We start from the raw sequence: 12,739 nt of genomic DNA, 5'->3' as shown, positions 1-12,739 counted from the left end.
TTATATTTATATTATTATTCATTTTTATATATACAACTTCTATTTTCAGCTTTAATTTAACCCTGATTTATTACCACACAAATCACCTCACTAAACCCCACCATCCTCCAGTTTCCCTGCCCAACTTTTTGACCATTTCTAGCAACAAATACCCAGAGGCTGAGTGCAGGCAGCTCCATGCATTCCCATTTATCCCAGCCAGCTTACCTCATGGAGCAGGAATCTGCTGGGACAACCAGGGTCACATGCAGGGGACAAGAGGCAGCACAGCCTAAATGGAGGAGTTCCCCTGGTATTTTGGAGCAAGGTTGAGGCTCTGAGGTTTATTTATGGTGCATTAGCAACTCTCAGCTGGAAGTGCTCAGGGAGGCCAGGAGGAGGCTCTGGGCCAGGCTGGGATTCTGGAAGCAATCCTGGAATCCTCCCAGGGCTTGACCATCTGATATCAAAGAGACTTTTTATAGCCCCTCGGTCGTTCCTGATGCTCCCAGCGGGATAGGAAGGATCCAGGGCAAGTTTTGGGCAGCTGCTTGGAAGCAGCACATGGCTGCAGGGGCTGGAGCAGGCAGCACATCCTGGGGATGCCAGCAGGGATCCAATGGATGAGCAGGGATCCTATGGATGAGCAACAAATTCCTCCCAAGTGCATCCATCCACAGCCTCCGGGACTTTACAAACCCACCAAGGCAGGCAGGAAATGGTTTCAAACTGGAGGTTTAGATGGGATCTTGGGAAGGAATTCCTGGCTGGGAGGGTGGGAGGCCCTGGCACAGGGTGCCCAGAGAAGCTGTGGCTGCCCCTGGATCCCTGGCAGTGCCCAAGGCCAGGCTGGACAGGGTTTGGAGCAACCTGGGATGGTGGAAGGTGTCCCTGCCATGGCAGGGGTGGCACTGGATGGGCTTTGAGATCCCTTCCTTCCCAAACCATTCTGGGATTTTATGGGAAGGAGACATTTAAGCCTGAGCCTGGAAGGAAGAGTTCTGGAGCTCAAAATATGATCAGAAAGGTGGCTTTGAATCTCCAAGCGAAATTTTTCTAACTCTTGGATGAAGCCATTTTGCTGCCTGCACCATCTTCTCTTCCATTTGCTCCAAGATCCTGCCTGTGCCTGCTGTGTGTGGCTGAAGGGAAATCCTTGGCCTTTTTTTCCAGTGTAATCCCTCATTTCTCATCCAGCCCCTGCCCAGCTCACCCAGCCCAGCTGTGCCCATTTATCTCCCATTTAAGACAAACTCCAGAGCTGGGATTAAACCCTCTTCCTTCACAAAGCACCATCTGCACCCTGCAAACTGACTTAAAAAAAAAATCTTCCTTACAGGGTGTAAAATTCCCAATTTATGCTCTTTTGCACTAGATCCACCAAGCAAATCTTGCAGCTGCTGCATCTTTATCCACCAAGGTGTGTTGTGATGGGGATCCCAGAAGGGTTTGGGCTGGAAGGAACCTTAAAGCTCATCTCATTCCACCCCTGCCACACCTTCCACTATCCCAGATTGCTCCATGCCCCATCCAACCTGGCCTTGGACACTTCCAGGGATCCAGGGACTCCCATTCCCAGAAGAAATCAGATTTATGGTTTTCTTACATCACCCACATCTACAACATGACATCATTGACTGGAAGGGCTGAGTATGGATGGATGTGCCCAAAACCTGAAATTATGGGAAATCACACTACTTGCAGTATTCAGTTCTCATAAATACAGATAATAATCTGAGACACAAAGAAATTTTTGATGTAGAAAGAAAATTAATGTTGCAAAGAAGCTTCCGGCATCCAATTTCCTTCCCCATTTCTGGCTTCCCTAAAGGCCAGAGGGCTGCTTCACCTCCTTAATTCTGGAACATAAAAAAACTCCATAAATTTACTTGTAGCACAGACAGCATTGAGGGGAAATCCTCTCTTTAATGCTGATCCAGCCACCCTCCTTCAGGAAATATGTTTTGAAGTGGGATATCTCTGGGAAGTGGGATTTCTCTGCACTCCATCACTGCTCCCTCCGACCAGCGACTCATTAAAATTGCAGCCTTTGTGCATCACTCTGACAAATCTTAGAAAAATGAGACCTCAAACCCCATTTCAGACTTAAAACCAAAAATAAAGGTGGTTTTTTTTTCTCCTTGGAATGAGTGAATTCTGTGGATGGTTTTTCACAGTGTAAATTTACAGAACGAAGCATCCGACTTTGTCTGCAACATAAATTATCTGGAGATAAAGTTCTGCAAAACAGACCACAGGAAAAAAAAAACACCAAAAAAGAAACTAAAAAAGGAACTTACATAACCTGAGGAGTGTCTGGAGATAAGGCTGTGGCTGTGTTGGACACTGGGCAGTATCTGATGGAGCAGGTCCTCACCTCCCCAGCACAGTTTACTGGGTTTGTACATTCAGTACATTTTATTATGGGTTCTTCAGATGCCCAGGAACTTAAATATTTATCTGGGCAAAAGCCAAGCTCTCCACTCACTGCCTGGGGCCCAGCAGCTCTCTCAGGACATGCCACAAAGCCTCTGGAGATGCCCAAGGAGTGCTATGGGTGTGGAATCAGCTGGGGCTGACCCTGGCAGAGGTTTTGCTGGAGCCTTCCCAAATTGTGGGTGGAAAATCCAAGTGCCTCTTGACTTATGGATTTGCCAAGGGAGCAATGATGTGCAAAACCACCCAAAAATGGGGTCAGTGGGGTTTGGAAGGGTGTGAATGTTTGTGCCAGTGGTTCCCAGAGCTGAAATCGGGCACCACCAGCCCAGGGAGACCCAGGAGGAGAAGAAAAAGGAGGAGGAGGATGCAGGCAGTGGTGATGGAGCCAAGCATTACTGCAAGGCCAATAAAAAGAGCCATTGGAGAGGCAGAGTCAACAAACACTTGAATGTTTGGATGTTTTTTTCCATAAGTGGGACGAAATCCCCAGGCTCCCATTATCTGGATGCCTCCTGGAGCACAGGCAGCACTACAAGCCTTGCCCCTGAAGTGGCTGAACTGCAGCTCCAGTCCAATTAAACTCCATTAATTTAATCCCACGAACAAGAGAAAAACAATCCACTCACACCCTTCCCTCTGCTTCAGCCCATAAAGAGCAACCCAGCTAATTCCAAGGAAGGCTTGGCCAGCATGCCCTAATGTCTTCAGGATGGAATTCTATTTAAAGGGTCTCTGTCAACAGCAGAGTAAGGATGAAAAAATCCACTGACTCACACGGTGACATAAAACCTGCTGCTCCTCCACACGCAGAACACCATGGGGTGGGGACAGGGGGGGAGAGCGGAAAGGATTTTTTTTTCCCTCATCTCAGACACTCTGTAATTAAATCTGGTTATTTCCCTGACCCCAGTTCCTGGGGCTGGTCTGACAGCTGAGCACGGGCAGGCAATAAAAGGGGAAAACGCCGCAGCTGGCAGCCAACGCTTGGGCTCTGCAGTTGAAAAAGCTGAGGACGTTGCAGTTTGGCCAGCTCTGGAAATGGGAAGATTTCCTTCCACACCCATTCCCTGGACATATTTAGAAATAGCTGTGCCACTGCCAAAGCTCTGTGCTCGTGGCAGGGAAAGGCAGCAGATCCATGCTCGGGGTTTCACCGCCGCTGCCTCCCCGTGAACATCATCCCTGAGCATCCTCCTGATGCTCCTGAGCATCCACAGCCTGCATCCCCAGATCCCAGCGTCACTGAGGTTGGAAAAGACATCCAGGATCATCAAATCCAACCTGTGAATCATCTCCAGTTGTCACCCAGCCCAGAGCACTGCGTGCCACATCCAGTCCTTCCCTGGACACCTCCAGGGATGGGAACTCCAGACCTCCCTGGGCAGCCCCTTCCAAGGCCTGACCATCCTTTCCATGAAGAAATTCCTCCTGAATGCTGCTGTTGCTTCCCAAATTCCCCCTGAGATGCTCATATGCATCTACCAGGACTCCATGATTTTAGGGAAAATGCTCCTTTTATTTACCAGCAGGGTGTGAAGGAAGAAAAGAAGGTTTAGGAGGGTTGCAGTGGCCAGGGACGGTGGGATTCCTGTCCTGTGCAGGGCCCAGATGATGGACTTGATTGGATTGGACTTGATGATCCTTGTGGGTCCCTTCCAATCAGGATATTCTGTGATTCCACAAACTCCAGGCAGCTTTGCCTCCTGGAAAGCAACTGAGCCAGGGATGGAGCTCCATGTGCCTGGGAACACTGCACATCATCCACCAAAGGGTTTCAGTTTTGCAAAAAAACCCCAAAACAACAAAAAAACCTAAAAAAACAACAAACAGTGGCTTTTTATAGAAGTCTTTTTGGCAGCTGAGGGCGTGGAAATATTGCAAATACTTCAGGAGTCAGAGGACGTTCTGTCCTAGAGCGGGGAGTGTTTGGAGAGGGGAAAAAAAAAAGGTAAGGTCACATTTGGCACTGGGATGGTGTCACCTTCCCTGGGCTGGGCTGGGCTGGCACCCTGCCACTCCCAAATGCCACTGCCACCTCGGCTCAGGTTGCATTTGGTGGCTGGAGGCTGAGGCAGGGAAGGCTGGCTGTCACCTTCCCACCACTCGCTGAGTCTCGGGAACCTCCTTATTTTTGGGATGATGGGAAGCAGCTCATCCACCCTCATGGGACTCTCTGCACCCCCAGCTCCACAGGATCACACCACCCTCACCCTGGGCAAGAAGGGCAGCTGGAGACCAGAGCAAGATGGAATGTGGGCATGGAAATGCCACAGCTGGGCACAGGATGCTCCCTAGACTCAGTTTTCCAAAACAGGTGACTAATTCACAGGGATTATGAGGCAGGAGCTGGGTGTGAGCTCCACCAGACCCTGGGGAAATAAAAGAGCCTGAAGGGAATTTCTCCATCCTACACAGCCTCAGGGTGGGCAGGGAGGGATTGGTCATGAATTTTGGAGTGTTTACTCCCAGAGCTTCCTCCTCCCAGCTCTGGCACTGAGTTGTTCTCCCTGTGATCCCATGAACATCAACCAGAATTTTCCCTGCTCCTCTTCTCAGGCCGGAGGGCAGCAGAGGTCTCAAATCTTCACAGCCAGGAGAAGAGGAGAAGGATGGGAGGTTTTTTGCTGTCACAGCAGCTCTCCTCACCCTGCAGCTCCACCATAAGTCGTGTCCCCAGGAGAAGGAGCATTGCCGGGGCAGGAAACGCCGAGGCCTGGGAAAAAACTCTCACTGTTTCATCTTGCTGCTTGCTTTTCCTGTCCCACGTGCCCACAGAGCAGCAGCAGAGACTGCCTGGAGTCCCTTGGAGCTCCTGGGATACATAGAAAAAAATGCAGGCAGAATGCTGGAAGGGCATGAGCAGCTCTAAGGCATCCACTGGGCTGGAATGAAGTGAAGCCATCCCAGAATCCCAGAATGGCTTGGGTTGTAAGGGACCTTAAAGATCATCCAGTTCCCTGCCATGGCAGGGACACCTTCCACTGTCCCAGGATGCTCCAAGCCCTGTCCTTGGGCACTTCCAGGGATCCAGGGGCAGTCACAGCTGCTCTGGGCACCCTGTGTCTCAGTGCCCTCACAGCTGAGAATTCCCTCCTGTTCATGTAGGAACAGAAGATTTTTCCATTTGTTGTTACGTTGGATGATGGGTGAGCATCTCCCACCTCCCCAAATGCCACCTCCAATGAGGATATTCCCACTCACACCAATAAAATGCTGAGTGCAGCTGATGCCTCAGGTTCAGCTTTTCTATATTTCACATTCTGTGCTGCTTTAGTGAGTGGGTCTGGGCTCCATATCAGGGGATGGTGAGCTCTGTGCACAGAGCAGGGAGACAAAACAATTCCTGCTCCAGCTGGGCACCAAGGACAAATGACCCAAATCTCAGCCCAAGAGCACAAACACCGTGGGCTGGAGAGAGAAAAACAAGCAGGGTGGGACTGCAGCGGCTAAAGCTGGAATGGGACAATGAACTGCAAGATGCAAATGGAGCAGAACTGATCCCAGGGACAGACCCCGTGCCCGGCCGTGCATTTTGGGGCCATTTTGGTTCATCTTGGGTGCAGCCCTGGCTGGGCTCTTGTGCTGCCCAAGGTGGATCCATGGAGGAGATGCTTTGAATCAATCCCTGCTTTATTCTGGAACTCCATCCAGCCTCTGCTCTAGGGCAGCCTTCTCCAGGCATCACAGCCCATCAAATCTGCAGTTGGACATTTGATGGGCAGTTTTCTGTGTGGAATTATCTCTGAGTGCGATGATGAGAGCAGGGAGCATCCCATCCCAACCCCCCCTGTCCCACTGCCAGCCAGACAGGAAGCTCTGATCCCTGCTGCTCAGGGAAAAGAAAAAAAAAAGAAAAAAGAAAAAAGTGAAGTTTTACTTTCTCTTTCTCTGGTCTTTAATTGCAGATCAAAGCTGGCCCTTCAGGCTGGAGCTGCCTGCCAGCAGCTGCTCCTGGGCAGCATTCCAGGCCACCCTTTGGATGAGGGCTGCCCATCCCATGCCCTGCCTGCTCCTCTCCTCGTGCCTGCCAGGGTCAATCCCTGCCTTTAACCCTCCTGAGTGGCTGCTGTGGGAATCAAGGGGCTGCAATCCAGCACTGGGAGTGAGATTGGGGTTTTTTCCGGCTTCACACGACCTCCAGGAAAGTGAGGGATGTTTGAGTGGATCCAGCATCTTCCCTGGGAGCCCTGGGGAGCTGCCCTTTGGAATAACTTCCCTCTGCACAAGAACAGAGACTTCTCTTTAAAAATCAACCACACTCTGCAAGGGTCACACCTCTGGGTAACAACTGAAAGGGAACAGAAGCAAAGGACAGCCTTAAAATAATTCATCCACGGGTGTTCCTGCTTGAGTAGTGAGGATTTTACAAATGTAACCAGTCAGAGGCCTGAGAACATCAGGAATTACTTCAGTTATTCACTGGTGATGCTTTGTGCTGGAGTTAATGAGGTGTGTAATTAAATGGTCCAGGGGCAATGACAGCAAACAGGTACAGCCAAAATCTGAGCAACTCCCAGGCACAGCTCTGTGTGAGTTCCCTGGAGCTCAGAAATCAAGGGATTTCAGAGACAAGGACTATGCTGGGATCACTTTCCCTTCCACCTTGAAATATCTGCTCAGTTCTCCTTGGAGACACAATTAGCTTGATTAAGGTGGAATATGAGAGTTCTGTGCAGGGATGTTGACTAGGGCAGGGAAAGGGAAGAAAAACAGGGCAGGAAAACACAAATGGGGAGGGGAAAAAGGAGAATCATAGAATCACAAAATCCCAGAATAGTTTGGGTTGGAAAAAACCTTAAAGATCATCCCATTCCAACCCCCTGCCAAGGGCAGGGACACCTTCCACTATCCCAGGGTGCTCCAAGGTCTGTCCAGTCTGGCTTTGGACACTTCCAGGGATGGGACTGCCACAGCTCCTCTGGGCTACCCTCAGAGCCAAGATTTTAATCCTAATATGTAATATATATTTTTTTAGATTTATATATTTATATTTATAATATATGGGTTTTTACATTCGTTTATTTAAATATATATATATATATATAATATATTTTAAGTATATAAATGTTAAAACACATTAGATATGACATCTATAGTGGTATTTCAACATCTACAGGAGCAATTTACCACTTATATAAAATGTATTTGTACATCATTTGTATTTAGACCTCTCTGGTCTTGGGGAGAGCATCCCAGCCCCTCCAACTCCAGCCCTTCTGCATCCCCACATCCCAGTCCCTCTTCCCTCGAGCTGATGCCAAGCTCATGTATCATCTTCCCAGTAGCTCTGCTGAACATCTGGCTCCCAGTAAACACAACTGGGAGGGCTAAACAACTTAATCACTGCAGCTTGTGTCTGTCCTCAGACAGCTCAGGCTGCTGAGAGGCACTCAAAGGAAAGTGAAATTTCCAGTAACAGCCCTGCTTTCCCCAAAATCAGGAACTTCATTTCAGTACTTCAGATGCTGCAGAAGGGAAGTCAGCACCACCCTGGATGGATGTGTCCCTGCTGCCTGCTCACAGCTCCAACTTCTGCAACCCCAGAGGCTTTTCCCCCCTCCCAAACCTTTAAATATCAGGATTATTCTGCTGGTTTGGTCATAAATACACCAAAAGCTCTGCACTTGGAAGAAAAGGCTGCTTCAGACCCACAGAAAGCTCTGACAGCATCAGTGACAGATCTCCTGTCTCGTGATGAACCATATCAGAATTTCCTGACATGAGTCACTGCTGGAGAGATTCATCAGCGTCCAAGCCTGGGACCTCCCTGTCTAGCACGACATCCCAAATGCCCAAATGTGGGACATGGGGGTGGGGGAAGCAAAATCCACTCAGACACAATGCTGGCTAAGCCTTTTCTATTTTAAGGAGAAATTGCCCAATATTTATATAAAAAAAACCAAAACAACAAAACAGGAAAGCAACAGCAAAGCTCTGTAACCAGCTAAAAATACCAAAATACCAACCAAGCCACGGATGTGCTGGACACTGCACGTAGGGATGAGCTCCTCCTGCCTCCCCAAACAACTGGGTCAGCCAAGAGGAACCTCAGCTGCCTTCTGAGCGCAGGAATAGATTTGCTACAGCTGAGGATGGGTTGCAGGCTGCTTTGGGAGGGGAGAATTCCAGTATGCAGTTGCCATCTCCTCACTGGGTTTTTTTTTTTTGGTGGGCAGGAAGGAACATTGGGTTTTGGGATGAGGAGTTTGTGAAGATGGGTAAAAAATTATACCTGGTAGGGGATGATCCCTCCTTTCTCATGGGCTTCTCCTCCACCAAGAAATGAGGGTGAAGAGGAGACAGCAAGACTCAGTTCCTTCCCCCCATCAGACAGTTTTAGAGTGGAGCATCACCACTTAATCTCTAATATGATTTTCCACTAGAAGACAACCCACAGGGCTGGCAGATCTCCCATTTCAGGGTTTGCTTTTCATCCAGCACATAAATTTGCAGGGGGGAAAAAAAAAAATCACAACCAGTCTGAATATCAAGCAGGGCTGGTACCACCTCACCTGTGACAAACCTGAGGACAGCTGTGCTGTGGAAGAGAATTCAGCACAAAAAATGCATTTTTTAATCACTTTTTGGCTCAATTGGTCCTGTTATTGAAGTATTTACACATAAAAGAGTAGATCTGGAAGGAAAAAAGAGAGGACATCTGGGCTGTTTGATGTCCAAGTGACTCCTGAGTGCTCAAAGCCAGAAAACACCAAGGATTTATCAAATTTACAGGACAAGCACCAGAGGAAAGGCAGGAGCCAAACCAACCAGAAAACTCCCTGGGGTGGGGGGGAGGTTTTTCAACACTTACTGAAGGTTTTGCAGATGTCAGAAACTGCCTTGAAGACCCTGTCAGAGAAGTTGACTTTGACCTTGACGTACTTCATGTTGGGCAGCTGCAGGCGCAGCAGTTTGTGCTGAGGGGTGAACTGGAGCTTGGCATCCGCCTGGATCCCGTATTTATCCAACGTCCAGTGAGTTTTAAGGAGCCAAGTTTTCTTCTTTTCCCACCACAGAGCGTGATCAGACCAGTCCTTCTTGACATCTGCAACAAAGAAGCCATTTTTCCCCCAGTTAAAAGCGGCACCAGAACGAGGACAAAAGAAGTTTTTAAAGTTTTGTTTTTTCTCCTTTCCTGAGAAGGAGCTATGGATCCAAAAAACTCCAACAGCCCTTTCTGGATACAAGGAACTGCTTGTATTCAATAGTGTTTTGATGGGATATAAAAGCAGGGAAGAACCCAAGGGATAAAATAAAGATGAGACTCAGCGTGTGTGTGGATCACCAGCCTGGCAGTGATCCCACCTGGAACACGAAGCCAAGGGGTCATGAGCAGCCCAAAACCTCTCCCAGCAGGGATTTTGCACAGTTTTTGGGGTTAACTATCAATTCTTGGGTTTTTCCCCACCATCTAGGATACCTGTGCTATCCAAAGGTGAGCCCAACCACCTTGGCACACATGGAAAACAGAACTGGCAGGAGGTTTGCAAGGAGAATTCAACAGGACTTTCAGTTTCTACCAAAAAAACCTGAAAATTTCCAACCGAAATGAATAGTTGCCTCCCAAACAACCAAGGAAACTCAACAACCACAACTCTTTCCAGCTGGGATGTAACCATGGGGTGCCTGGAGGTCACCTTCAGGTTGGGAAGCATTTGGGGAACCAAAGTATGGTGATAACTCCAAAAGACAAACCCTGTGCAATATTTTCCCTAACACCTGGAATATTTTTCACTACCACCTGGCCCTGCCATTCCTGCAGAGCATTTTCCACTCTCACAATGAATGACAGTGCCATGTCCTTCCAGCACACAGGGAAAAGAGAATGGAATGATATGCAATATAATCATGTATGTAGTAATAGAATAATTCAGTTTTCAGCTCCAGATCTCCCTGTGATCCTGGATTTCCATCATGAAACACCAGTTTAACCCTAATTAAAACCACCAGCTGACATTTATTCCAACAGCTCCTGTCTCCATCCTTCAGCACCACAGGGCACCAGCCAGAAAGGCAGGAGCAATTCCAGAGGATTGGAGAATTTCCAGGATTAGGTGAAGTCCCAGCAGACACAATGCCAAAGGGACTGAAGGAACACAATCCAGCACCAACATCATGCTGGGATTCCTGGTGTCCTGTACAGGAGTTGGACTGGATGATCCTCGTGGTTCCTCCCAGCTCAGATATTCCATGATCCTGTGAGAGTGAAGATTGTCCCCACGAGCCACATCTGAATTAAACTGAGATGAGAGCAAGGTGACAAATGAACTTTTGTCTGTCCCTATCTCAAACCAGGATCTGGAGCTGGGGATTACTGAGAAAACCCAGCAGGAGCTGGATTTCCCCTTTGAACTCCTGGTTTGATGGCACAATCAGCTCTGCAGAAAGTGGAAACATTCAGCTGGACTTTTCAACAGCTTTGTACAATCCAATTAAACAAAACCAAATATAGAAAAGCATGCAAACTTGCACAAGCCTTGTCTACCCGGAAAAAAATCCAAGAAATCATTACAATGGACTCTGGTAATGGAGTCCAACTTCTGCCCTACTGAAAGCTGAACGAGTTGGCACCAAAAATCAGGGGGAGGAAAAAAAACCAAAGGCATTTGGAATCAGTAACATTTATGCCTAACAGAAGGGGATTTGGGTTTACACTGCTGATTAACTATTCAGGCCAGGGCACAGAAACAACATTCTGGGCCTGAGAGTAATTAACGCTTTCAATTAACAGTGAGATGTTGGTTCTAGCAGGAAGGGGAAGGTCTGTGCCTCTCCCATGGGGTAGTTATATATAAAAGAGGCTGGCAAATGTTTAGCAGCTGTTTTGTGGAGCTGAGTTTTACACACTGACAAGAGCCTTGCGTGCTTTACAAAGGATCCAGGGCTGCTTGGAGCAATCCCTGCAGGCCAGGGAATGCCAGCAGCCTGGTCAAACCTGATCAAAGGTTTATAAACCTTCACCAGAGTCCCAATTCATGAGTTACCGATTTGTTGGGGTTCCAGCTGCACAGCAAGGCTGAATATTTCAGCTCAGGCTTTTCCCATCTACTACCATCAATCAGTGGCCACTTCATATTTATCTACCTATCATATTCACCAACTTCTTCATATTTATCAACTATTATCAATTTATCATTCATTTATCAGAGCTCAGGTAAGTTTCCAAGCACTGCAAATTCACCTTAGAGAACCCAGACCTGGAATTTAGAAGCTAACTACAGGTTGTAGATCTCAGAGAGGTTTGGGGATCCAGCAGCTCCTCTGAGCTGCTGAATGTGATGGACACAGAGCTGCTGCAGGGAGTGCAGAGCAGGGTCACAGGATGAGCAGAGGGATGGAGCACCTCTGTGGGAGGAAAAGCTGGGATTGCTCAGCCTGGAGAAAAGCAGCTTTGAGTTGATCTAACTGTGGCCTTCCAAAGCCTGAGGAAGCCACAACAAAGAGGAACAGAGACTATGTACAGGGGATGGAGACACAGGACACAGGGAATGGCTTCCCACTGCCAGAGGGCAGGGTTGGATGGGATATTGGGAAGGAATTGTTCCCTGGGAGGGTGGAGAGGCCCTGGCACAGGGTGCCCAGAGAAGCTGTGGTTGCCCCAGGATCCCTGGAAGTGCCCAAGGCCAGGCTGGACAGGGATGGGATCAGCCTGGGATGGTGGAAGGTGTCCCTGCACATGAGGGTGGAACTGGATGGGCTTTGAGCTCTCTTCCAAGCCAAACCCTTGCAGATTTCCATTAAACGAGCTGCACACGTGTAAGGGTGACAAGAAATCACTGCCACCCTCCCAGCCAAGGAACCCCCAGGTGAAGGCAGCAGGGATGTGGCAGCTGGAGCTGTCAGCATCAGCTGGAGCTGGGACTGAGCTCCAGGAGCCCAACCCCAGCAGCAACACCCTCGGGAAAGGGAAGCACAGCACTTCCTTCCCGGCCTCCAAAATAAACCCCCACCTTCCCCTGCAGCCTGAACCCAAACCTCTGGAGCCTGGGAGGGCTGGCAAACCCAGCTGTGATTTTTATTTTTGTTTTTTTCCCGGGCAGAACCTGGTGTTTCATTTGCCTCCCAGAGCTGTGCCAAGAGGCAGGAACGCGCGCGAGGGACGTTCAGGATGTTTTGTACAGCAAAACCCATGGGGCTGTTCCCCTTGGAAAGCCATTCAGACAGTCCTGGGAATGTGAGAGGCATCTTAAATCACACAAATGGCTGCAGAGACCTCTGTGAGGACAGAACAGCCAGAGAAGGAGTGAAGGGTTGCTCTATGAAGTGTTTTAAACCTGAAACATCCTCAGCTTTCAATCCACGCAGTCACATCCTGCCAGCT

At 48.8% G+C, this 12,739-nt stretch overlaps 1 protein-coding gene across 4 annotated transcripts in view; it reads right to left on the bottom strand.

The window, feature by feature from the left end:
- The window catches only part of FERMT2 (fermitin family member 2), a 49,060-nt gene that overhangs the window by 21,262 nt on the left and 15,059 nt on the right, over window positions 1-12,739 (bottom strand). For all 4 annotated transcript variants that reach the window (XM_031066295.1, XM_031066293.1, XM_014311859.2 and 1 more), the window contains exon 2: window positions 9,230-9,463. In XM_031066295.1, the coding sequence (XP_030922155.1) occupies window positions 9,230-9,463 (234 nt within the window). The remainder of the gene's footprint in view (window positions 1-9,229; window positions 9,464-12,739) is intronic.

This window comes from Geospiza fortis, unplaced genomic scaffold (assembly GCF_000277835.1).
Source record: "Geospiza fortis unplaced genomic scaffold, GeoFor_1.0 scaffold23, whole genome shotgun sequence".
Lineage (NCBI taxonomy): Eukaryota > Metazoa > Chordata > Aves > Passeriformes > Thraupidae > Geospiza > Geospiza fortis.
The sequence above is the reverse complement of the archived record's forward strand: the minus strand, read 5'-3'. Positions and strand labels throughout refer to the sequence as shown.